Source organism: Coprinopsis cinerea, assembly GCF_000182895.1.
Source record: "Coprinopsis cinerea okayama7#130 chromosome 5 map unlocalized cont3.5, whole genome shotgun sequence".
NCBI classification, from domain to species: domain Eukaryota; kingdom Fungi; phylum Basidiomycota; class Agaricomycetes; order Agaricales; family Psathyrellaceae; genus Coprinopsis; species Coprinopsis cinerea.
This window is the reverse complement of record NW_003307540.1, coordinates 521,709-546,615: the sequence shown is the minus strand read 5'-3', so window position 1 is coordinate 546,615 and position 24,907 is coordinate 521,709. Positions and strand designations below refer to the sequence as shown.

Genomic DNA, 24,907 nt, shown 5'->3' with positions numbered 1-24,907 from the left:
GGGGGCCGAAGGGAAGGCCACACAATCAAGACAAGACCATGGGGTCCACTTCACACTGGGGCCTGGTACTTTTGATACATGACTAAAAGCCATACGAAGTGGAGCGAATGGAGTAGATCTATTTGAAATCGTACCTGGTGGGTCGAAAGGAAATACATACGAATGGAACAAACGAATGGAACAAGCGCATGCGAACGCGGGGGATATGAAGTAACACGGAAACACTGGTACGGAGCCCGGAAGACGTCACAAAGGTATCTCTAAATCCTGATAAGCACTCCACAAGCGCCCGTCTAGCCCTCTAGCTTCAAAAGCGCCCGATCACCCTCTTCGTACCGCCTCCGCTCCCCTTTGTATCCTTCTCTGCTAAAGACTTGACCGTAGGCGTATACGGAATATAACACGTACTCGGGAGACTGATAATCGGAGCCTCTCCTCCCCCTGCTCCGAGTGGACCTTTCGCACCGCTATTTCCCGACCTCAGCGAATTGGGACTCAACATCGACCCATTCAAAATAACCGAATGCCTTCTGGAGCCCGAGTCGCCCATCGCCTTAACACTGTGTCCATGAACACTGCTCCCAACAAAGGTCGAATTCGCTGAGACTGGGGTGCGATTGTTGTGGTTGTGGCTATTGTGGAGGGCAAGAGTCGTGGTGCTCGAAGCCGCGCTATTCGTCCCAGTAGGCGACTTGAGACCCCTCATCGACGCCAAGCTAACCGTGTTTCCAATGTTCTTGCTCTCGCCAGTTCGGCTCGCCCGGTTCCACCACGCAGACAACCTGGCCAATCCACCAGGTTTCCCTCCTAGTCGTCCACTCCGAGCAGGAGAGTCCGAAGAATAATGAGGATTCCCAAAGGCGTATGGCCCAGAATAAGAGTAATACGAATCCTCATTGCCAAAATCCAAAAACGAGGTATGCTTTCTCGCACTATTTGAGGACGACAAGAGCAGGGTCCTGGTACTCGAGGAAGAGGTTGGCGTGACAGGTGAAGTTGCGATCAAACCGTGAGGTTGATAATGAGTTGATTTGAGCGGGGGAAGACGATTGGAGTTGTTTGGGTCCTTGATATAACCCTGTAGCAGCACCAGATCATTAGCGACCACCCTCGTGGATGTAGCCAAACCGAAAGTCACTCACAGACGACTCGTCATCCTCCCTCAACCTCGAACCTGTGCCAGCTCCTAAAACCATCATCTTTAGCCCTCCCTCCTTCCCCTCCTTCTCTCCATCTCCTCGCCGAACTACCTTCACACTCCTCCAACAATTCCACAGCGCATAGCCCAGGACAATCGCCAAAATCAGACTGATAACTCCCAAAGCAAGGTACGGCCATGGCGTGGCATTCGTAAAGTTGGGATCAACGAGTCGATGGTCCTGGTCATTCTGCCATTGCTTGTCTTGCTGTTGCTCGAGGGTGGAGCCGTTGGGATGGAGAGGCGGACTGGGAATCGTACCGTCGTTGATCGCTGCGGCAGCGTTGATTTCTGGAAACGATGAGGGGTAGGTGATGCTAGCCTCCTCCGCGGAGGAAGGAGTGGCGCCACTGGAGGATATAACATCGGCACTTGGAGGACTGGCAGGAAGAGCGTCCATTACATGTTCCGCAGGCCCTGGTCCGACACCTTGAGGATCGAAGTAACCCAACTTTCTCTTCACCATCGTAGGGGAAGGGGAGGATGGATAATAAGGGCGACCGAGAAAGATTTGGGGGACCGCGGGAGGGGGGGCTGGCGTGACAGTACGCATCCGGTGGCTGGCAATAACATCTTCGCGTTTCAGGTGAGGAGCTGATCGAAATTTAAGGTAGTCGTTGTACGCCTCGACTGTTGGAGGCATCAGGATAACCTCGAAACCTGGGACAACCCTAAACGGACAACATGAACAGCGAAAGCCTGAGCGACGGGAAGAAGCGAGACGTTAAGTCAATGAATGAAAGAAGAAGAGGCTGGGAAGGACGTTGCGGTCGTAGGCTGGAGGCTGACATCGTCGAGATGGTGGTCGGTTTGTCCTTCTGGACCATGGGTGATGTAGGCCAAGACTCGGAACACCCAACAATCCATCTTGCCGCTACGCGGATGCTGCCCAGGAAGCCAAGGGATGGATTGGAATTGGCGCCGAAGGGGAGGAAGATGGTATCTCGGTATCGTGTTGTCGCCCAAGCGGGCGAGATGCACCGTAGTGCGCCAACGAATCGAAAGTCGAGATTTGGTTAAGGAGTGCTGGAAGCTGATTAGAAGTTCAACAGCCGTTCAACGATGGCTTCGTGACCATTCTTCAGCGCGGAGCCCAGTGCTGTCTCTCCGGCCTTGTTGGCGAGGTCGAGTCGTATCCCCTCCACCTGCAAAAGCAACTCCACGATACCTTCATGGCCATCTGCAGAGGCCATAATCAAGGCGGTATCCCCCTCGTTATCGGCCAGCGTTGACATCAATTCCATCAGCCTGTAGTAGCAGCCCGACAATTCCCTCCTTATCGTACTCCGCCGCCAGACATAGAGGCGTCGAGTTGTGGCCACAGGCGAGGTTGACATCGATTCCGTCGAACTGGAGGAGTAGTCGAGATAACAAGCCCGTGCCAATGGTGACCACCCCTTCGCGACTGTAACGTTGACCTGAATGCCCGCGACTCGAAGCAGTCGCTCGACAACGCCAAGATGTCCATGCAGGGGAGCACCAGGCGTCCTTCTTTGTGGGATCCAAGTCAGACTCAGCGTGAGGGCAAGTCCAATCACGCCCCCTGTCCGGATGATGCCGAACCCATCAGATGGCACTCAGTTGGGCGCCTATTCAGAGTGTAGACGGGGTGCGTTTTGCAAGCGGCAACTATGTTCATTTTAGCGAGTTTACAGAAGAGATATAAGTAGATTTTATCCGGTCAGATACCAAAATGAACGAAAGGAACCCAATTGAAAAAAGATCTCCCTTTCTCCCTCAGCTCTTTCACAGCCAGATGAAGGGCGTGAGCCGCATCACTTGCGCTTGGAGGCGCTGAATTCCCATTCCTGAAGAGATACCGGTAAAAGCAGTCCGCGACGACGGGAGCATCCACATCATAAATCGACCTACAATACATTACCAGATTAAAGGTTGGTCTTGAAAAGTTATCACAATGGACTCACCACATCGTTCCAACCACACCTCGAAACCCAGTGTACACCATCGTAGCCGCGAGACTAAGCGACTCATCCGGCCTGTCACTATCACCCATCGCGGTTTCGCATGCGCTAAGGTACGCCAAAGAGTCTCCAGACCTATGAAGGTGATGAAATTCCCGAATAAACCTCGCCATCGTCACCTCCCCGTCTCCTAATAGCAAGCAACTTTCCAGGGCGTTGCCCAGATCCTGAATTCCGTGACATCCAAAATGAACGATGGAAGCATTCTCGATGTCCTTCAAGACTTGTTTGACGTTTGTTGGTTCTCGCCGGGAGCCTATGTGGGCGATGAGGTGATCTGGGGATGGGACGTGCTTCTGGATGTTCTCCAATTCGAGGACTGTCATCGGGAGTCGTCTCCCTCCGCTAGACGTGCCCTCTGGCTCGATGACAGCAAGGAGCTTGAAGTCAGCGGGCGCTTGTGCGGGTGGAGAAAGAAGGTCTTGTGGAGAGAATATGTAGGACGACACAGCATAGTCGAGGAGACTTTCTTCAACTCCGTCAGCAGGATAAATCCCGGCAGCATGAATTGGGAGGAACGCAAAAGGGCCAGTAGCACACCACCAAATCCTAGTAACTTCTTCTCCCTGTATCCGTGTGAGCATTGTTTCTACCAGAGAGAGCGAATCACTGTACCTTCTTCAACTGGAGTGCACGAACGATCGGCTGCACAACATCGACCCAGAGCACCTTCAAAATCGTCCTGAACCCATCATCCATCGAAGTCGCTCTTCCATGCGGCACGCGAGACATCTTTAGGCGAACCTCTCCTCCTCTAACCAAGTCCTCTATCTCATCAACGCCATGTCCATCAATCGCTATTCCTTGGGCAAGTTTCTGAATCCCAGCCTGCAGCTTGCTCAGCCCATCGTGGTCGATCTTCGGCAACGGAACGTGTCGCAACCGGCCCCCTTTGTCCATGATCAAGCTATCGCAGCCACGCCCATTGGCATTCAGAAACACGATGGGACCGGTAGCATGGTCTGCCGCCTTCCTGAGCGATTGGAACGACGGTTGTTGCAGGAACCCGTGGAATCCGTCCAGTCTCCTGATCTCCCCTAGGATTCTTTCTCTCTCCCTACAGAGATATTCGAAGCGAGAGTCCCCGGCATCCTTGGACGAAACATGGCCATTGATCTTCGAAGTGGGCGCTGCACCTTCCAGTTGTCGAGAAACATCAAGGAACTCTTGTGCAAGCCTTGGCTGCGACGATTTCAGACGTTCAACAGGCGCCTGTGCCCAAAAGACAGAGCGTCCCGTAGCTAGGAAAACAACGGCCATTTCCAGTTCCCCTCGTTCAATAGCACATCGAACGGCATCACTGGAGATCTGCTTGGCATGAACCAACACATTTTGACGCTGTTGCAATGTGAGGTCGAGCGAAGCTAGACGAGGAAGGAGTGCGACGGTGTGTTGGTGAGCGTCCATTTCCGAACGGGTCTGCGGTCGATATGTTCGTGCGCAAGAAGCCCAATTCTTCGTCACCTTCAATCGATCCAACATCGATCCAACCTCGCAACCAGCGGCCTCCCTAAACAAGTCGAAAGCCATGTCCAAATCAGATCCAATTTCCGAGTGGTGGAACCTCTTTCGCAAGGCTCCCCCGAGGTTGTTCAGGAGGGCGAAGCGAAGAGGATGCGAGGGGGTAGTCAACCGTAACGACTCCCTTAGGAGCTCCACGCAACTGTTAATATCCTCCCTCGTTCCTTTGTGCTCAAACCTTTTGGAAAGGGCGTTGGCAAGGTTGTTGAGGGAAATAGGCCGTCGAGGGTGACCAGTAGGCATCAGCAACAGCGCCTGCTCGTTGAGGCTGATACAATCCTCCAGAACTGCAAAGTCTGTAGTCTTCTCAAATTTCGTCGAAAGTGCATTTGCTAGATTGATCATGGAGATCGGGCGTTCGGGATGCGGGGCAGGCCTCAGTTGCAGCGCTTCGTGGTGGAGTGTAATGCATTCTTCCAAATCGCGTAGGTTGTCCAAGTGCTCGAAGCGGATCAATAGGGCGCCCGCGAGGTCATTCAACGTAGAGAATCGAAGGGGGTAGGTGGGCATAGTTGAAGAAAGGACCTCCCGGTGGAGAGAGATGCATTCCTCGAGGTCCTTGAAATCACCGTAGTAACTGAACCGACTGGATAGAGTGCCGGCTAGACTATGGATCGTCTCAGGACGACGAGGGTTATGTTCTGTTTGAAGGAGCAAGACTTCCCGGAGAAGCACGATAGCTTCATCCAGATCTTGGAAAGTACCCTTATGCTTGAATCGTGCGGAGAGGGCAGCTGCGAGGTTATTGAGAGTGAAAGGTCGGTCTACATGAGAGAGGGAATTCGATGATATGGCTTCGCGATAAAGAGAAATGGCTTCGTCAAGGTCGCTGAATTCGCCTTGGTGCTTGAACCGGACCAAGAGCGCCGTCGCGAGACTGTTCACCACCGTTAGGTGGTGCGCATGTGCGGTGGTTTCTAGCGTCAGAGCTTCCCGCAGAAGGGAGATACACCTGTCCAAATCTTCATCGGCCCCTGTGTGGGTGAAGCGATCTGAGAGGGCATTCGCAAGGTTGTTCAGAGATGATGCCCGTTCTGGGTGTGTCCACGGGACCGACTCCAAAGCTTCCTCGTGAAGGGAGATGCATTCATTGAGATCGTCCACTTGTCCTTCGCGTTTGAACCGATCGCTAAGGGCGTTGGCCAAGTTGTTGAGAATTAATGGTCGGTTAGGGTGCGGTGAGGGAGTCGCCTCTAGGCACTGGCGATAAAGTTGTATACATTTCTTCAGATCATCGACTTCCCCCTGGTGTTCGTATCGAGTTGATATCATTGCGGACAGGTTGTTGAGGTAGAAGAAATAATCCGGGTCCGCGCGTGATGTCAGTCCCAGCGATTCTTCCTGAAGGGAGATGCACTGGTGGAGATCGTCAATGTCCCCGAGTTGTTCGAATCGAGTGAAGAGGGAGGTGGACAGATTGGTAAGCGATAGAGACCGGTCTGGATGAGGGTATGGCCTTCTCTCTAAGGCTTCCTTGTACAGAACAATGGGCTCGTGCAGATCTTCGATGTTCCCCTCATGGTCGAAGCGAGTGGCGATAGCGGCTGCAAGGTTGTTGAGTGAAAATGGTCGCCGTGGGTCATGGAGATCCATCAAAGCCAACCCATCTCTACGGAGATTTATGGATGCGTTCAAATCGTCCAGATCCCCCAACTGCCGGAAACGTAAGAGCAAACAGGACGCAAGGTCGTTCAGTGAGACGCAGCGTTCCGGATGAGGTAGGGGTCTCAGGGCGACTGCTTCGCGGTTGAGCTGGATGGCGTGCTCTAGGTCGTCCATGTTTCCTTCTCTCTCGAAACGACTGCGAAGAGCAGTGCCCAGCATGCCAATGGATTGCCCACGGACAGGATGAGGTGGTGGGCGGTGATTCAACGATCGGGACAAAAGATCGATGGCGTCGTCAGCCCGCGTTTCGTCCTCCAACATTAGCATTGTTCCCTCTCGGAATGCGGTGCCTCCTCTATCCTCATTCCCCACCTCCTCTTCCCACCGAGACAAAAATTCTCCGTCCTCCTCAGTCCCTCTTTCCGTCCACCTGATGAAGCCAACATGGCGATTGGCCAAGGCAAAGACCAACCGCAACGATTCTTCGGGAATGCATAGATCTCTACCGATCTCGAAATGCGTCGCTGCCTGGGTCAGGTCATCGTGGTCGCCACGTGCGAAGTATCGCAGCACTAAGGCACGCCCAAGGATAAGGTGAAGCTGAGGGCTCTTTACATCAGTGCCTGGAGGGGGCGCTGACAAGGATTGCCCAACTGTGCGGATAAGTTCTTCCACCTTCACGGTGTCGATAGACCGTCGCGTTGCATCGACAAGCGCTGATGCATGTTCAATCTCCGGAGATTCGCGAATCTCCAGTCCATCCTGGCCATGGATCAGCAAGAAGCTCTAGTAAGAGCGAAGAAAACGCACCAAAGATGAATCAATTTCTTCCTCTTCGATCAGAGTGTCACATTCGTTCAAATCCTCAATCCAACCGTAGCACGCATAGCGAATCAAGAACGCTTGGATGAGATAGCGTTCTGCGATTTTTTTCTGGATTGGACCGATCTGTTCTTCTTCCAAGCACCGTTTTAGCAGAGGAAAGGCGTCTTCGAGGCCGTCCTTTCCCAGTTTCATGCCCTGAATGACGGTTTGCAGCATGTTGAATCCGTTGTCCACAGCGCTGGGCGAGTTGTGAGGGTCGCCCATCATAAGAACCGAAGGTAATGTTCAATGGATGGGGTCAGAGCTCAATCTTCTTCTCGTAAACGCCCATGCCCCACCGCAGACGGGTCTCTGGTCACCTGGACGTTCATCGTGGCGCTGCTCTGGGCTATTTTAGTTCTGCCAAAGAAGAATAACGCGTTCCTAGCCTCATATAGAGGAAAGTACCAAGAACAGAAACGTGGCGTTGGTTTGGAGTCGAAACGGAATCGTGTTCCATGGTGTGTAACGGTCGGCATGGTGGAGAAGAGAATAGAAAAGGATGTTTCTCTCTGGGACTCGAACGCGCGAGTGCGCGTCCACAGACTGGACCGGAAACTTCCGACACCCTCGTTCCGCGACCGCAGACGACCTTGGTTCAGTGTCTCCCAGTCTAAAGTCGTTCACAAACCACATAAATCGCCTTTATAGCCCCGACAATGCGATAAACGACAGAAGCACTATCTACGCACGCCGTTGTCTACAACGGAAACAGGCCGAAGCCGAGGTCTCCCAAGTCCCAGCTATAGGTGTTGCCCGAAGGGCGAGGGGATGGCAGGAACATCGTCAGCCTGCACTATCTCGCCTTGAAAGAGGGAGTATGGTCGCCGAGGTGATCCCCGAGGCCACTGTAGACCTCTGGGACCATACCACGACCGTCTAGGCGACAATTTGATCGCCCCATATTCACCGAGCTGTGTTGGAGAGCGGACCAGCGTTATATGTTCAACATGGTTTTGTCGGCCTGGACCCTTTATACTCACCGAAGAGCGACATTGCTTATCATAAAAAGGCTGAAGATGAACAAGCAACGCCGAGCTTACTTTCCTTGCTGCGTTTCCCTCCTTATGCTTGAATCAGTAAAGGTAAGTGTAGCCATATGCCTAGACTGTGTCGGTGGTCATACTTACGAGAGTTTTAGGCCTTGAACGTGAATCGACTACCTGCGGAGCTACTTCTGGAGATATTCGCGTGGTATCTCACGACACCCGTCGATTGGGCTGCTGCGCACCCCCGTCCTATCCACCTTGCCTGGATTTGTACCCTCTGGCGCAACCTCGTACTTTCCACCCCCGCGTTATGGAGCGACGCAAAGTTGGAGGCATTTCAGTACAATGGGACGCGTCAACTCTTCCTTCACGAGCACTCAGCCAAAGGATTGAAGTTTTGGATGGACAAGATTTCCAGTTTTGAAGGGGGTGCACCGTGGGGTCTGAAGATCATGGTTTCCTCCACTGACGAGATGGAAATCGACACACTGCCGTCTTCTCCATCGCCCCAGCCAATCTTCCACCTCCCTGCGCTCCTGCAATCGCACACTGCCACCAAATTCCTAACTCATCTATCTATCTCGTCTACTCAACCATCTTCCTGCCTTCTCCGGTCCCACTCCCTGTCTTCCGACCTCTCACACCTCAACTTCCCATCCCTTCTCTCGCTCTCCATCTCTTCTGCTTCCCTCATTTCGCCGGTGCTCGAGTTGACCCACCCCATCCCCCCTCTCCACCATATTCCCCGTATCAAGCGACTGGCGCTTGCCAACGTTCTATCAAGCAACTCCAGTTTGAGCTGGTACCCATTCGAGCAAGCTGAAAGCCTTCTATTAGAGGGCATGACGGTTGCGAAGTGGGTTAACGTGGTTGAGCGATGTGTTGTGACCTGCGCGACTACTCAAATGCCCCAGAGCGTACTCAAGAACGCATGTTTCTTTGTCGCCGAACCGGATGAAAAGGTTCAAGAGGGGTTTGGTTTTGGTTTCGGGCTTGGGGGGTTCAATTTTTCCTCGCCATTTTCGAGCTTCACCTCTCAGGAAGGGTCTTTCACGCCTCTAACACCAGCACCAACTCCGACCGCCGCCTCACCGCCTTCATTCTTCACCGCGTCGTTTTCGGTGTCAATTCTAACTCCCGCTCATCCACCGCTAACGTACCTTTCCTCCCTCACCAACCTCACAATCAACGACTACCTGCTCTCTCAAACCGACTATCCCATTCATCACCACCTCGCCTTTCCAGCGTTGAAGAGACTGTGTGTGGTAGGATATGATGTGGGGAAGTGGAATTCGAATACGGCTCCTCGATCAGCAAAGCTTGCCACAAGAATCCCAGGATCTTCCTCTTCGTCGGACCCTTCCACAACGCCTGCAATGTCTGTCATGTCCATATGCAAACCCTGGAACGTTATCAGCATCCCAGTATTCGCGTCATCGAATCTGACGCATCTCACCATCCTCCATCCCACCCATCGCTACCTACCTTTCCATTCGACTGTAGGAAAAGTATTGGATGCCGCGATGGGGTTGAGATACTTGAGGCTGGACATGTGGACCTGCCCTTGGGAGATGGTTGGTGGTTTCATCGACGAGGACAGGGACGGGAGGGTCTTCAATCCTATTGAGCGGGAGAAGGGAACAGGGTGGAGGAGGAAACGGTACTTCCTACCCGCCCTGGAGAAGTTGAAACTGTACTTCCACCTTGAAGGCGGGAGAGACCACGGAAGCCACCGACACGAAGAGGCGTTCCCGACTGACGAGGTTATACGACTGATCGAATCCTGGAAGGGTTGCAAGCCGACATCGCTGCCTACGCTGCCTGGCGACATGAACAAGCTCAAGTTACTCGATCTTCGATTCCAGGACGTGCCCTGGTTGGCGGACAACCCTACGTTTGAAGCTCTGCAATTTCTAGTTGGTGTGAACTGTGACGGGTTGGGAGTCCACATCGAATCTGAGCGGTCTCGAAGGAGGAAGGAGGGTTTCCTAAAGGAGCCAAGGAAATATTGGGATGGCGAGGGGATGATGTTTGGGTTTTAGAGCTGTATCCTAGCCCGTATGTATTATTTGCCCACATAAATTCAAGGTTTAGATGTACAGTATGCTTTGCTTCGTTCAATATACACATTTCTTCCTCTGGTGCCTTTGTCAGGGCGTGTGCCAAGCCAAATGTCGTAGCGCGTTCGCAGACGCGACGCGACTTGACAGCTACCGCCATCATCCTTCCAGGACCTGGCGTCCATAACGCCTCTCGAACGATGAAATTGTAGAAATCGCCTTCCTCGATGACATTCAACTTCAGCACACATCTACCAACCATCGTTGAGCACAGCGAGCGGTCATGACAATATTTCCCCGGTCGACAAGGGGTTGGTCTTTTACCCTGATCCCTGATATCAGATTCCACCCCTCGCCCAGCGCCGACGAAGCGCTGGCGGCCATATCTGACTGGCGTTCGCCCTTCCAGGACCGCTGGATGCCACAATGGGGCAGATGTTAACCTTCTGGGTGAGTATGGACTCGGCACAGTTACCTTGCATTGACCCTTCAAACCGTAGATTGACACGTCCAGCCTGTCGATTTTGAAGAGAAACCTGCACCTGAAACTGCCTCGAGCTCACGTCAGTAAACATTGAATTTGTTGGACGATTTACCATTATACTGATCTCCAGATTATAGCCTTCATCGTCGATGTTCTGAGCAGCAAGCACCAAGCTTCATTTTCCCAAACAGCTGCCATGCAATATAACAATCAACGGCGGGCATTGTATGTGCACCACCGGAGTCCACCTCGTTACCCTGGCCCCGTCCACCAGGACGTGCATTGACAACTCCAGAGAGGAAACAGTCGATGGTGATTGTTCAGTTCTTCATATGATGGATTTCAACTCGCTGACACCCCGCCATTGCAAGATTGAAGCACTTCACAAGGCGATTAGGATCTTAGGTGAACGTTGAACTTTAGAGCCATTCAATTAGATGCTCACACCAAAGCTGTGAGCAAGACTAGAGCGTGGTGTTTGGCAATTGCTTGTACTGCGAATGGAACAACAGCGAGAACGGGGAATGGGGATGCGTAAGTGCTCTCGTGGCCATAAGCTTATCGTTTGGATGCTAATTCTCAAATTTCGTGCTACGCGGGTGCCGGGAAGACCATCCTTGCGTGAGCGTCTCCTAACGCAGAATGGCGGAGCGGTGCTCAAAGGTGGGTGCGCAGGCAACAATGGATCAGCTCCCAGCGGTTCTATGCAACTCAACAACCCGATGGAATCGATGTCGATGCGACGGACCACGATGGATGGACAGCGCTTATGGAGACCTCTCACTATGGACATATAGGAGTTGTCGAGCAACTCGTTCAGTTCCCTGGAGCTATATGGTGGACCATTCACACCATCCAGGCATATTTAATAGCGCTCATGGCGGCATCCTAGTTCAGGATACAGTCTTGTCGTCGAGCGTTCAGGCAGGTAAGGGAGGATGGACAGTACTATTATTCGCCTCGTATCGCAGCCACCTGCCCATCGTCCAGGCTCTCCTCCGCGTTCCAGGAATTGACTCTGTGGTGGTATCGTGCAACCAGCGCTCCACTGCCTTGACACTCGCCTCTGAATATGGTTGTGCTGGGATCGTGGAGCCTTTGCTACTGAAAGGGGTGGATGCGAACGTTGCTGACAACGTTTACTATGGTTGCAGAGGGTGGGTACATACGAAAACACTGTGGAGGTGCCACTTGGGTGGAGAGGGATACGGATAGACCTTGCGAACTGGGAGGTTCTGAGTTCTGCGAGACGGATTGGGCACAAGGGGATTGCGCAGCGTTTTCTGAGCTTTCAGCAAGAGTGAGACCACCGACATTCGCATCAGAGTTCTGCCAAAATAACGTCCCAGTTCAACTGGGGAGTGCGGAGATCATTCGTCTAATATACTCTCTCGTTGGCACTGCCTTGTTTCTCCTTTTCGACGACCCTTCTTCCCTCCTCGAAGGTCCTCTCCAAGAGTCGATTGAACCATTCAGCGCGCTGATGGTTAATACCGTGACCGGTTTCCTTCCACTCTACGAGTTCAATCCTTTGGATCTCGGAGGCTTCGCGTGGAGTGTTGTCCCGGGGATTGGTGTGCTTTGAAGCCGCAGCGTCAATTGTAAGTCCCATTCCTTGTACCAGTTCTCTAGACCGCCTTGGAGCTACAAGGTTGTCCACGTCGCCTGTGACTATAGTGATCTGTGTGTTTTGGTAAGCGCCGGACTAAAATGCAGCATGTTGGGGGCGGCTGACCTTGGGTATCTTGGAAGCAATGGTCTTCAAGCGTGATGGCGTGAAGCGATGCGTGAGACCAGCTGCCATCTGTGAGATGTGTCCGACGAATTGCTGGGGTATTGTCAGAGAGACTCGGACTAGATAGGCCTGCCGGACGAGTTGAGAATCAGCCAGCTGTCGGGGATGTATGGAAGACGTGTTCACCTCGGTTTGGATCTCTCTGTTCGTGCGCCCTTTGTCGTCACCCTCGGCTTTGGAATCTAACCATTCTGGAGGGTAAAGCATCTCCAAAACGAGAGGTACTTTCTGCACAGGGTCCGGTGTGAAGAGAAGGCGTGCAAGCGAGCGTACGCCAGAGAACTGGAGTTCCACGTGTCGTGTTAGAGAGAAGAAGTTCACGCTCATAGGTAGTTGGGACGCACAGGTGGAAGGTTCTGCCAGACATGGCCTCCAGGTGTAGTTACGGCCAACGTTAATGACGCGATTCGGTGAGGAATTCGGTAGGAGAGTTCTAACCGGAGTCTGGTAAGTGAGAGGCTTCAAAAGCAAGATGGACACCTACCTTGGGATATCATTCCTCCCAAGCTGATTCCGACAACGTGTAATTCCCTATCATTCGTCCACCCGATGTAATCCAAGAGACAGATAGCGTCCTCTGCCATTCCAGACGTAGTGTACGGTCCTCTGGGATAACCAGAGTTCCCAACTCCACGGTTATCGAACAGGAGAATTTCGGCTGGACCTGGGGATTCAGGGTTATCTGCCCAATGGAACGAAGAGTCAGAACGGAGACGGTTCCAGAAAGCTAGCTCCACATGCCTTGCAATGCCTGGGTGAACCAGTTTACTTGTGGAACCCATGCAAATGAACTGGAGTTCAGTCCCATAATAAAGACCACTCTGAACTTTGCTTCTCCTTCCTTTACACCTGGAGGAGCGTGTAGTTCATAGTAGAGTGAATGGCTTTCTAGCACTCTATCGGTTACGGTCTCGTCCTGGCCTCGGAGGCTGGTGACAGGGCACAAGCCTCGTCTCAGACACGTCGTCGGAGAAAACGCTGTCGGGAGGGCCTCTACGCAGGGCTCTTCCGGGCGCTTTGGCGCAGGCGCCATTGTACTAGTGGTGATGGTGAGGAAGAGAAAGGATAAGCGCGCACCACTGCGGAATCAGGGTATCACATGCCATTCACGCGGCTCTCCTTCTCTTAGTATGCTCATAGAAGTCGTAATTACCTTCCGCTGCATGGCAATATGGCCGAGTGGTCTAAGGCGCCAGAATCAGGTCGTAAAGCACGTATCTGGTCCGAAAGGGCGTGGGTTCGAATCCCACTGTTGTCAAACTTTTTGATTTCCTAATTGAATTCAAGGGAGCGTATCGTTTTGCCGTTTTTGAGGAGGAAGTGTGGCAGGAGGCGAAGGAAGCAAGCGCCGGTGTTAGAAACTGCAATACCAGCCAGCTTTTTGCAGCATCTCACATGGATTAATTCATCCATTACATGGTACAGAAACCACCCACTGAGTACCTCCTACCTGAACTGTAGTCTCATCATGAAAATCGCATCTCTATGATCTAGAGCCGCTCACCCCATATATACCAGCCCTATCCTGCGGGCCCGTACCATAAACGGGGCTCCGTTTCTGCTCATACCAATCATGGAAGTTCAAGTTGATATCGTTGCGCTCACTGTACACCCTCCACACTCCACATTGTGACCAAGGCCCGGTTTTAAAGGCTCAGAGCCCTACCAACCCCGGCTAGTGGATAAACGCCCAACTTCTGACGCGCCTACCTCCCTGGTCCTTCCAAGCCCTGCATTCGCTGAAAGCAACCATAGAACGGCTTCAAACATTAGTGCAGTGCGTGCTCACGCTACCCGCAGAACTACCGCAACTACCGCAAACAATGCTTAAAAAGACCATAAGCTTGACGACCGAACTGTACACTTTCTGCAACTCCATCGCCTGGGGACCTTGTCCCCTCGAATAAGCATCGCTTGGGCGACTGGGCCTGAGAGATGGCGGGATGGGAGGCGTTACATATTGGTCGAGCAACAATTCGAAGACGACGAGTGGTTGAGCAAGGATCCGCCACAGCGCGTACGCTGGGTAGTTTAAAGCCGCCTTTATTCCCAAGTGAAAGGAATTGCTACACGAGGAATCAATAAATATCGAGTGTCGTATAACATCAAGCTACAGTGCGGGCCTAATTTGACGCCACGAATCTTTTCCAATGGTCATCACCTCGTTGCATCCTGTGGTGTGATCAGAATGATACAGCCAATCTACGAGAGAGACTACGCACTGAGACATCACCAACGAGGTCACGCTCTTTCCGCTCGTGATAGGCGATAACTGGCCCTCCACTTCCCTAACAAAGTCACGCCACGTTTCAGGCGGGAGAACAGTGCCGGTTGCGGAGACTTCCAGCATGACATAGACGCTCTGCAGCTTTGGGAACTTTGCCAACGCATGGGCAGCGTGGCGGAGCCAGACGGTGCGGTGTACGAATGAATTGCGCACATGGGTGTCGAAATCAATGCCCGTTTCCTTCGGGTCCATAGACTCTATCATCAGTCCGAATCGTTGGAGGGGCGGCGGCGAAGGGTGTACGGACAAGGCTTCAAGGCCTTCAAGGATCTTTCCACCTTCACCATCATTCCAGGACCATATATGGATCATGTCAATCGTAAAATGGATGCAGAAAGTGGTGAGGTTGCGGAAACCGTTCACCTCGAAGACAGTGGGAGAGAATCCGTGATCGAGAGTGAGGCTATAAAAGGTTACGTTGGAGCAGTTTTTCAGGGTGGCCACTGCCACCGTTTCGAACCCAGGGTATGTTTCTTCGTCCTTGGTAGTACAGAGCCAAAGTTCTTCCAAACGCTGTAGATCCAGGACCGCGGCTCGCGACCCATCGGGACGGGGATCGGGACCAGCAACTTCCAGACACTTGAAGAAGACATCCAAGGCCGTTGGGGAGTCGCACACATCAAGAGCCCTCAGGCCCTTCACCTTTCCGGCGTCAATCCGGGAAGGTTTGTTGAGTGGTAGGAACGCGTCTTCCTCCCCTCTGTATACCTCCACTTGGCGTATTTCAAGGACTTCGAGGTGAGGAAGGAAAACCAACGGGGTGATCTGCATGTTGAAGATACCGTCCAGGATGATCGTCTTGACATGTGGCCGCGAGAATAGGTCGAAAAAGGCTTCTCTCGTATCCACAGGAACCAAGCCCCAATTCAGGTACTCCGGATCGCCCACTATTTGTATCTCCTCCAGGGATGTAAATAGGGGGAGGAGAGATGCGATCTCCTTGGACGATACTAGCCATCCGTCCGCAAAGTCGGTTTTGACGCTCTTGGCCCGCTCGACAATAGCCAGGGTTCGTGTTCCTTTTGCGAGCCGCGGGTGGGCCTGAAAGACCTTGCGGAGTTGTTTACACCGAATGTGGGGCTTCGGCGGTCCGAGAAACACTTCCCTGTACAGAAGCTCTCGAGCACGCTGTGACCACGCGTTGTTCACGAGGGAACAAGCCTTGAGGGAGGGCCTGTCGTCTTCCAAATAGTCGACGATCATGGAAATGAGTTCGGGAGGGATGTCGACGGTCGGGATCCCTGGAATGGGTTGGTTTCGGGTTACAGAGCGGGTAACGCGTCGCATTTGAGCTTATCACAGTCGCGCTGAGGAGGGGCGAAAGAAATGGGCGCGTCGGTTGTCGTAGTTGGCGGCTAACACGTGGAGATTTGTCGCCGGTCCACATCGGGAAATGGGTTCAGTCTCCGCTTGAAAATATCTGAAAATTCAAGCGCCCAGAGGGCTTTTGAATCCACGGCACAGAGAATCCCGTCATTTATACCTATCTTAGACTAACATAGTTGTTGTGAATGTCCCTTCACATGAAGCTACCTTACCGCCAGCGCTTGTCTACCATTCAGGTACCTAACGTCTCTGAGGACCCATTTTGACTTGTGAACATCGATATCCGACGAACCACACCCATCCATTTCGAGACCAATACGAAGGGGAAATCATAAAATCATGCTTCCCAGCTTCAGACTGCTCCAAGACCGCGAATGGAGAGTACGCAGGCCCATTCTCAGTAAAGTCAAGGAACCCATCGTCCCAATGGTCGAAATACGCTCCATCATTCCCACCCCATCTTCGTTCATCCTGCAACGTCGGAACAACTGATAGTTTGATTCGATGTCCAGACACCTCTTTTCCAGACCCAGATGTAAGGAGAGAATTGGCATCCTCAGTGTACGGTGCGAGCCGTGCCCTGAGTCTGGATGGGGCGATCTGGAGTTGGAGTCGGGTCTCTTCTTGTAGGCTGTGCTCCAGTCGGATGACCAGGCTTTGTAGGGGAGAGCATTGCTTGTATTCAACAGAGGTGTCGTTGACAATGGCTCGGTGCCGAGACTCGACCAAGGCGACCAATGCGTCAGCAGGAATAAACCTCTCGCAGAACTCAAACTCGTTTCGGTGGAAGTAAAAGCCAAGAGCTTCAAGGTTTGGCAACAGCCGACGGGGAGTCACACCAGGGAGACAGACGACACCACAGCCAGGAGGGCCTGAGCCGCAATCTCAGACCAGGGACCGAACAACCTCGTCGTTATCCTGGCAGAGAAGGCGCAAGAACAACTCCGTGAGCTGGGGGGCAGCCTCCAAGAACGGAACAATCTCCGTCGCAAACCTGCCCGTCTGAATGTCCCCGTCGAGAGTCAAGTGGTTCAGATGACGAAAGCTGTCCAACGTTGCCATGTTGAAGCTCTGTATCGCCCCATGCCATCCAAACTGCAGCGTCTGCATATATTCGAACATCGGTAATATCAATTTGAACGTCTTCAAAGACGGCCAGCGTGGGTTTGTCGGAATGTCGAATCGAGACGAGGAGTAGATGACCAAGTGGGTGAGATACGGTTGGTTGATCTCCCAGACCCTGTTCTCTTCATCCGCAGACGCCTCTCGTCGTCCATCGTCATTGATGCTGAAACACTACCCCGCTCGAGGGAGATACACGCTTCCATCAGATCCAGCCAAGTAGAAAGGGTAAGAAAGGTCATAACCATGACATGCAAGAGTAGGCTCCACGGGTACGCCAGAGCGTCGAACAAGTCAAGCTTGGATAAATACGCGGATTCCAGTCGACGGTCGAAGAAAGGGAAGCGTCGTTGTCCTCCACGGAGCCGGGACGATCCACCTGCCGAAGGAGCATCGACAGCCTGCCTCCTCAACTTATCAGAGCACCACTCGATCTTCATCGGCAACCAATGCTCAAGATTCGACAGGGCTGCTACGTCCCAAGGACGACATACTTGTCGAAATATGTCGCGTCGGTGAGCCTGGATGACCCCCTCATCCTTGTGCTGCCTGGTTTGAAAGGTCCCAGACCAGGGTTCTACGGGCGGAGTCCATAAAAAGTGCGTCAAGATTTCGTCGAGGATATCCGAAGGGAGGGACCGAATATCAGAAAGGAGCGCATCGCAGACTTGCATTCGCCGCTGGATTTTTCGGTATTCGTCGTATGTGGCTGCGTCCAGGAGGATCACCTTGGGGAGAGCGCCGGATTCGTCTTCTATTGGCTCTCATTTGAACTTGACCGACTGAGCGAGAGCGATAATCTGAGCTTTGCATTCTTCTTTGTACGCCAGAACGCGTTCGGACTCGGAGGTGGAGAGGGAACCGAAGGATATTGCGAGTGCGATGGTCTGGTCGGGTAGACCGAGCTATACAACAGAAGCCATGAGCATTCATCCAGGATGAAGAGTCGACACGACGTACCTCGAACAACTTCAAATCCTCCGACATCGAACCCGCCTTGGACGACATATCGAAACTAGACATGGATTAGGCTCACCTTCAAGCTCCACCTCCTTTTAAATACAAATTTGACTTCAAAGGGTGGCAGGCCACAAGGCGGCGTTAGGGCATTGCAGCCATTCAACCAAGCCACAGGTCGTTAAAGTGCCAAACCTCGAAAAACCACAAAGGCGACCCTCCTCCATACAATCCGCCTAAAGCAGGGTGAGTTAAGCGGCAACCCCTTTCAAGTTGAAGGTGAAGCAACAACGGCTGTGGCTGAGCCCATTGAAACGGACACGCTATTTATGAAAGGCGATGACTTGGGAACCCAGTCACCAAAGTAGCCACTCACAGGCTCGCAGTTCTGAAAGGGATCGCGAGCTTGTCCGGGACAAAGGCTCAGCGGTCAGTTCTCTGCTACAAGCCGGGAGCATAACCTTCGAGATTCGGAACCCAATATCGAGAAAGGCAAGGAGATCCTCCTCCCGAGCTGGAAGGCAATAATCCATCGATATCTAGTCCCCGAGAGACTTCCACCGTCCTCGCCAAGTCAAAGGAAATGAAAAGTAATGACAGATCTCTGCCCCCAACTATCGGATCGATGCGAATGTCGACTTTTCGAAGCCACCCAGTCCTGTTCGAACGTGTCAGATGCCCAATCCACATAGCAGGGATACTAGTGAGAACGTACCGACCGCGCGTCTTCACGCCTCCCTACCACATTCTGATCTTCAAAGGGCACTCGGAACGCCGGATCCTCGTCATCGAAGTCTCATCCTCCACCTAACAAGAATCGTCCAAATACTAACTATATTCATTGCCGCTTTATATCTCAAATTGAATCTCGAAAAAGTAGAAAAAGAAAAAAAGACGGATTATATGTGTAACTTCTTCGCGGAAGAGAGGGAAACAAAAACAGCACGCAAGCAATGACGATCTACAAAGATACTACTCCGATCGAGAGGCTGAACATCGTCGTAATACCCAACAACAACGCCCAAATCTCGCTAAAGCAACCTTTGCAGCCTTCAGCCCACACACCCAACATTATCGTGATAGTAGTTTGCAAAGGGTCGTAAGGAGGTCGTTTAGAAGCATTCTGAAAGGCGAGGGTGTGAGTACACGATTTGCAAGATACACCAAAGGAGACGTACTGCGGTGAACAATGCCAGGACCCGACTCGTCGTACTCCTGCTTGGAACACCAGAGGTTTTGGAAGGTGCTGAGCGATGCCAAGATGGAACCACCGATCCAGACGGAGTATTTACGCTCGAGAGGGGCAACGATCTTGACCTAAATGGGGCAAAAAACATATGTCAGCATTCAACGATGCAAGCCAAGATCCAAGTGCACGGACCCTCATGCTTGCAGGAGAGAGGGCGAGCAACTCCTTCTGCATACGATCAGCGATACCAGAGAACATAGTGGTACCACCAGAGAGGACAACGTTTCCGTACAAGTCTCGACGAATATCGAGATCGCACTTGAAGATGGAGTTGTAGGTGGTTTCGTGGATACCGGCAGCTTCGAGACCGAGGAAGGCGGGTTGGAAGAGAGCCTCGGGGGCACGGAATCTGAGACACATCGCGTCAGATAATTGTCATCGATACAGATATCAATGTAACATACCGCTCGTTACCGATGGTGATGACCTGGCCGTCAGGAAGCTCGTAGGACTTCTCGAGGGAAGAAGACTGAGCAGCGGTTTGCATCTCCTGCTCGAAGTCGAGAGCAACATAGCAAAGCTTCTCCTTGATGTCACGGACGATCTCTCGCTCGGCGGTGGTGGTGAAGGGGTAGCCACGCTCACCCAAGCACTTGATCAAGTAGTCGGTCAAATCACGACCAGCGAGATCGAGACGAAGGATGGCGTGGGGGAGAGCGAAACCTTCGTAGATGGGGACGGTGTGGGTGACACCATCACCGGAATCGAGGACGATACCAGTGGTACGACCGGAGGCGTACAGAGAGAGGACGGCCTGGATGGCGACGTAGAAGGCGGGGGCGTTGAAGGTCTCGAACATGATTTGAGTCATCTTCTCTCGGTTAGCCTTGGGGTTGAGGGGAGCCTCGGTCAAAAGGACGGGGTGCTCCTCAGGGGCGACACGGAGTTCGTTGTAGAAGGTGTGGTGCCAGATCTTCTCCATGTCATCCCAGTTGGTGACGATACCGTGCTCGATGGGGTACTTCAAGGTGAGGATACCACGCTTGGACTGGGCCTCATCACTGGCGGACCTGTCAGCCCGATGCCAGCGATAACAGTGGATCGACGTACCCGACATAAGAGTCCTTCTGGCCCATTCCAACCATGACACCCTGGTGACGAGGGCGACCAACAATAGATCTATCCGCAATCCATGAGAAACGTGGAGATCGCCCAAGGAGCGGTCACTTACGGGAAAACGGCACGAGGGGCATCGTCACCTGCGATCCACGTCAGCGACCTAAACCTACGCGATTCAACGAGATTTCAATTACCAGCAACTGTAGAAAGACAAGTTAGCGCGCCATCGCTGCAGAAAGTAAAGTAAAACACGTACAGCCAGCCTTGCACATGCCGGAGCCGTTGTCAATAACCTAGATCACCCGTCTCAGCCGCTGCCAACACATCAGAGTCCACTGTGCACGTACGAGAGCAGCGACTTCGTCCTCCATGGTGATTATTCGTTAAGTGGGATAAAGGAAGAAAACTGGTGGTTGATAGAGCTGTAGGGCGGGCGGTGATGTCGAGATCGATGTCGACGAAGGTTATATATGGCGCCAGGTAATCCGCAGCAGATGGGAAGATCGCGAGGCACGGAGAGAACTGCGGGTCAGCACTGCGATCTAGAGGCTGCGGACGTCGCGGACGACGACGAGGACGATGAAGTGGACATTACCTGACGGTTGCTCTCAAGAGATTTATGAGAGGTGTTGGGTTGAGGGGGAATCGGTTTTGTCCATCCTCGCGCCTTATCCGATTGCGTTAGGGCAGGCCTTTGCTCACAGTCACGTGACAAAGGCTGTGCGGGCGTCCTCTTTCGGCCCTTTGCCGAGGCCTGTGAGGCGATAGGGGCGACTCGAGCTCACTTTGCTCAAAGTCCTTCATTCTGTCGAGTCAAAGGCCAAGTGGTGGAGAGCTTGAGAGCACTTTCTGAAAGCTGAAGTATCAATTTCCTCCCACCACATTCCAAGACAAAGATCCCGAGTTTGAATTGTCGCGCAGCACGTCGCCAGAAAGTGCTAGAAGTGCACCACACCATGGCTGTCAGTGATACGCTGTACGTGGCTAACGCAAAGGACGGTTGCACGTTGACCACTCACCACACTGTGTATACTTGAGATAAAGTGACTTCCGTGTAAACGAAAGGGACGGGTGTACGGAAAGACATGGATACTTATAGCCAGCTGGTCATCTGAAAGCCCGTCGCCGACCCTTCTTGCGTTCTCTCATTGTGTTCTCAACTCAGCAAGGCCTACATGATCGGATAGACATGATCCTATACAAGAATAGAACTGTGACCCCGTCCCCACTTCCGCGTAACCGACGGCACTTGTCCCACCCCTCCTCTTCCACCCTCTCCTCTCACACTCGTGGAAGTCAACCCAGAGAGGCCTGGAATTCACGCTGGCGACGAGCAACGTCCAAACGCCGCCTAATCCTCTTCTCGAACGAAAAGAAAACCTTTCCAGTCAGAACTCGCACAAATACCGGAAAGTGATTGGCCAACCCCGCACGGACGTCGGGTGCACCATGTGTCTTGTTGAAATAACTGAGGATATGTCATCATCATCGTGGCCGCCGGTTACATTTCCTTTTCGACAGGTCTGGGTGTACCTTGTGACAACATCCATCCCCGCGCACATGAACACCACCCACGTCTCACGATCGCTTAGACCCTTCAAATAGCTCTCTTCTGGTTCTAGGACTCTGCTCCATCTCTTCTTTTCTCCCGTTGTTTCACCACCCACTTCCAGTCTCCTGCGGGCACACAGCCGAAATCGCTTAAATAACTAGACACTTCTGGCAACCCGACGCGACATTGAGCCCCTAACCGAGACTTAGACTCTCCACCCAACTCCCACCATCATCGACAATGGTCGACCTCCCCCCAGGCCTCCTCTACCTCATCCAACACCTCCCCTCCCTCGCCATCCCACCCGCCACAGTCCTCGCTTCCACCAAACTGATATACCACTTTGACTTGCTCGATGGAGTCGTCGAATCTGCCATCCCCGTTTGGGCTGTCGTACTCGCCTCGGCTTTATCGCTACCGGTAGCTTTCGTCGGCAAAGCTCTGCTGAAGGGTTTGAAAGACAGACGAGATGCTGCGAGGAATGGTGCTGTGTTGCCTCCGCAGATTTATGATCCTTTACCGGGAGGAGTGGGGTTGTTGAGGGCTACCTTGGACAATTTCGAGAATGGGTATCCTGGTGAGTTGTACCTCCCTCGCATCTCGTAGGAGGGAAACGCTGACGATCTGCTTAGGTGAACTGTTCGAAGACTGGGTCAAGGAATACGGGAATATCGTCAACTTCAAGATCTTGGGCGAAGATAGGGTATGTTTCGATCCATCGCCGTATGTGTGTCTCATCACACTGATCTTCCGATACACAGTTCTTCACCGTCGAACCGGATCATATCAAGGCGATCCTCGCTACCCAGTTCGAGAGCTTCGAGAAAGGTGCATTTGGTTCCCTACGTGCCCTTCGAGAGTATGTCGCTAAAAATAAACGCGACCCTTAGGCCCGAATTTCCAGAGGTTCATGGGATCCATCCTAGGAACGGGTGTCTTCAACTCGGACGGGGATATGTGGAGGTACGTCTCTGCAGACTCCTCTTAATTCGATAATTCCTGGAACGCATGATCGCTCGCAGATTCCACCGAGCCATGACGCGACCCTTCTTCACGAGGGACCGAATCAGCCACTTTGACATCTTCGACCGACACGCCACCGACGCGCTCAACCAACTCAAGGCGCGTCTCCGCGAAGGATACGCAGTCGACATCCAAGTAAGCCTCGAACAACGTTAAAGCCCTCGATGCACTGATTCTAACGCCTCACCTACCAGGACCTCGCCTCGCGCTTCACAATGGACTCCGCCACCGAATTCCTCTTCGCCAAAGACGTCCAATCCCTCGCTGCAGGCCTCCCCTACCCACACGACTCACCCTTGCACGCCTCAACCTCCCTCGCCGCCTCCACCCACCCCGCCAACAAATTCGCTCTCGCTTTCGACGAAGCCCAACGGCTCACCGCCATCCGAAGCCGCATGGGCGTGAACTGGCCTTTGGCAGAGTTTTGGCGCGATAGGGTCAAGAAGGAGATGGTGACTATAAACAAGTTTATTGATCCTATTTTGGCGGCGGCGGTGCAGAGGAAGAGGGAGAGTGGGGGAGTGGTGGGGGAGAAGGTGGGTGTTGGGGGGGAGAGGGAGGTTAAGGAGAATGAGAGTTTGTTGGATCATTTGGTTAATTATACGGATGGTGAGTTTTGGGGTTTGCGTAGTTGTCTTGGAAGATGGACTGAGTTGGGGTTAACTTTGTAGATGAGAAGGTTTTGAGAGATGAAACTTTGAATATCCTCCTTGCTGGGCGTGATACGGTATGTGCATCCCAGTTCTTCTGCGTTTAATCTGACTCTTACACCCCGTTCCGTAGACCACGAACAGTATTACCTGGTCCGTGTACATGCTCTCTCAGCATCCAGACGTCCTGGCCCGTCTTCGTCAAGAAATCCTCGAAGTCGTGGGTGAAACCCGAAGACCCACGTTCGACGATATGAAGGACATGAAGTACCTCCGTGCCGTGATCAACGAGACACTTCGTCTCTATCCTGCTGTGCCTTTCAATGTTCGGTGAGTGCCTGCCCTGTTGCATAACTCCACAACTGGCTAACGAGATACCTCAAGGACTTCGAACAGACCCGTCGTTCTTCGCTCAAAGAATGGAGGCGTGGATCATTACGTCCCTGCCAATACCAAGTACGCATTCCCTACTCTTCACTCCACTACAGTTTCTAACCTTCCTCAGATTCGCATATAGCGTCTTCCTCATGCACAGACGCAAAGACCTCTGGGGTCCCGACGGTACGTCCCCCTCCCTCCACAACGCAACAATCCCCCTAACCCCACTCCCACAGCCGACAAATTCGACCCCGACCGCTTCCTCGACTCCCGGGTCAAAACCTACCTTACCCCCAACCCCTTCATCTTCCTCCCCTTCAACGCCGGGCCGCGCATCTGCCTGGGGCAGCAATTCGCCTACCACGAGACGTCCTTCTTCCTTATCAGGCTGTTGCAGCAGTTTAAGAGGATTGAGCATGTTCCCGAGGCGCAGCCGGTGTGGTCGAGGCCGCCAGCGAGGTGGAGGGGGAGTGCGGGCCCGAAGGGCGTGGATGGGGTGAGGATTAAGAGTTATTTGACGATGTCGGTTATGGGTGGGTGTTGGGTTAGGATGGAGGAGGCTGGTGGAGAGGAGAATGTGTAAGTTAGGTTAGGGAGTTGTGTGTGAATAGGGCTTTGCGTGTATCTATACTGGGAGGGTATATGGACTTCGAAACTTTGTAGTTGTACGATATGCTGGGTTTGGGCTTGAGATTATGTAGTCCTGACTTTTGTTCTGATGCATACGTGTTACCAAATAAACTTCTTTTTCTGCTTATGATCGATATTCTTGGAGAGACCTTGTAATACATACGGTACACACGGAG

General features: G+C 52.7%; 9 protein-coding genes and 1 non-coding gene across 10 annotated transcripts; 4 read left to right on the top strand and 6 right to left on the bottom strand.

Annotated features, from left to right (window-relative positions):
* Positions 1 to 307: 307 nt before the first annotated feature.
* On the bottom strand, positions 308 to 1,841 carry CC1G_08224 (hypothetical protein; the record flags this gene model as incomplete). Its single annotated transcript, XM_001839305.2, has 2 exons — positions 308 to 1,078; positions 1,143 to 1,841. The coding sequence occupies 2 exons, from the start codon at positions 1,839 to 1,841 to the stop codon at positions 308 to 310; spliced, it is 1,470 nt and encodes a 489-aa protein (XP_001839357.2).
* A 394-nt stretch (positions 1,842 to 2,235) lies between these two features.
* CC1G_14549 (hypothetical protein) lies at positions 2,236 to 7,395 on the bottom strand (the record flags this gene model as incomplete). Its single annotated transcript, XM_002911071.1, has 4 exons — positions 2,236 to 2,686; positions 3,124 to 3,746; positions 3,796 to 7,068; positions 7,117 to 7,395. The coding sequence occupies 4 exons, from the start codon at positions 7,393 to 7,395 to the stop codon at positions 2,236 to 2,238; spliced, it is 4,626 nt and encodes a 1,541-aa protein (XP_002911117.1).
* An 842-nt stretch (positions 7,396 to 8,237) lies between these two features.
* CC1G_08228 (hypothetical protein) lies at positions 8,238 to 10,201 on the top strand (the record flags this gene model as incomplete). The annotated part of the gene is made up of 2 exons (XM_001839309.1): positions 8,238 to 8,255; positions 8,312 to 10,201. The coding sequence occupies 2 exons, from the start codon at positions 8,238 to 8,240 to the stop codon at positions 10,199 to 10,201; spliced, it is 1,908 nt and encodes a 635-aa protein (XP_001839361.1).
* Positions 10,202 to 10,645: 444 nt separating this feature from the next.
* On the top strand, positions 10,646 to 11,595 carry CC1G_14548 (hypothetical protein; the record flags this gene model as incomplete). Its single annotated transcript, XM_002911070.1, has 5 exons — positions 10,646 to 10,669; positions 10,734 to 10,782; positions 10,841 to 10,928; positions 11,172 to 11,237; positions 11,367 to 11,595. 5 exons carry the CDS (start codon positions 10,646 to 10,648, stop codon positions 11,593 to 11,595), a joined length of 456 nt encoding a protein of 151 aa, XP_002911116.1.
* A 486-nt stretch (positions 11,596 to 12,081) lies between these two features.
* Positions 12,082 to 13,280, bottom strand: CC1G_08229 (hypothetical protein; the record flags this gene model as incomplete). The annotated part of the gene is made up of 4 exons (XM_001839310.2): positions 12,082 to 12,408; positions 12,439 to 12,780; positions 12,843 to 12,931; positions 12,983 to 13,280. 4 exons carry the CDS (start codon positions 13,278 to 13,280, stop codon positions 12,082 to 12,084), a joined length of 1,056 nt encoding a protein of 351 aa, XP_001839362.2.
* A 383-nt stretch (positions 13,281 to 13,663) lies between these two features.
* Positions 13,664 to 13,756, top strand: CC1G_20108. Its single transcript has one exon. It is a non-coding gene; the product is annotated as a tRNA-Leu (tRNA).
* Positions 13,757 to 14,655: 899 nt separating this feature from the next.
* On the bottom strand, positions 14,656 to 16,072 carry CC1G_08230 (hypothetical protein; the record flags this gene model as incomplete). The annotated part of the gene is made up of 2 exons (XM_001839311.2): positions 14,656 to 14,670; positions 14,732 to 16,072. 2 exons carry the CDS (start codon positions 16,070 to 16,072, stop codon positions 14,656 to 14,658), a joined length of 1,356 nt encoding a protein of 451 aa, XP_001839363.2.
* Positions 16,073 to 16,996: 924 nt separating this feature from the next.
* On the bottom strand, positions 16,997 to 18,241 carry CC1G_08231 (hypothetical protein; the record flags this gene model as incomplete). Its single annotated transcript, XM_001839312.2, has 4 exons — positions 16,997 to 17,407; positions 17,479 to 17,961; positions 18,013 to 18,138; positions 18,194 to 18,241. 4 exons carry the CDS (start codon positions 18,239 to 18,241, stop codon positions 16,997 to 16,999), a joined length of 1,068 nt encoding a protein of 355 aa, XP_001839364.2.
* Positions 18,242 to 19,008: 767 nt separating this feature from the next.
* CC1G_08232 (actin) lies at positions 19,009 to 21,129 on the bottom strand. The gene is made up of 10 exons (XM_001839313.2): positions 21,094 to 21,129; positions 20,846 to 20,920; positions 20,755 to 20,791; positions 20,693 to 20,698; positions 20,611 to 20,638; positions 20,490 to 20,558; positions 19,844 to 20,440; positions 19,572 to 19,788; positions 19,369 to 19,507; positions 19,009 to 19,313 (listed from the first exon to the last, which is right to left on the bottom strand). Exons 2-10 carry the CDS (start codon positions 20,867 to 20,869, stop codon positions 19,303 to 19,305), a joined length of 1,128 nt encoding a protein of 375 aa, XP_001839365.1. The 5' UTR covers positions 20,870 to 20,920; positions 21,094 to 21,129; the 3' UTR covers positions 19,009 to 19,302.
* Positions 21,130 to 22,290: 1,161 nt separating this feature from the next.
* Positions 22,291 to 24,799, top strand: CC1G_08233 (cytochrome P450 monooxygenase pc-3; the record flags this gene model as incomplete). Its single annotated transcript, XM_001839314.2, has 10 exons — positions 22,291 to 22,627; positions 22,683 to 22,753; positions 22,812 to 22,878; positions 22,941 to 23,013; positions 23,073 to 23,208; positions 23,268 to 23,682; positions 23,745 to 23,800; positions 23,857 to 24,053; positions 24,229 to 24,284; positions 24,338 to 24,799. 10 exons carry the CDS (start codon positions 22,291 to 22,293, stop codon positions 24,682 to 24,684), a joined length of 1,755 nt encoding a protein of 584 aa, XP_001839366.2. The 3' UTR covers positions 24,685 to 24,799.
* Between the last annotated feature and the right edge of the window lie 108 nt (positions 24,800 to 24,907).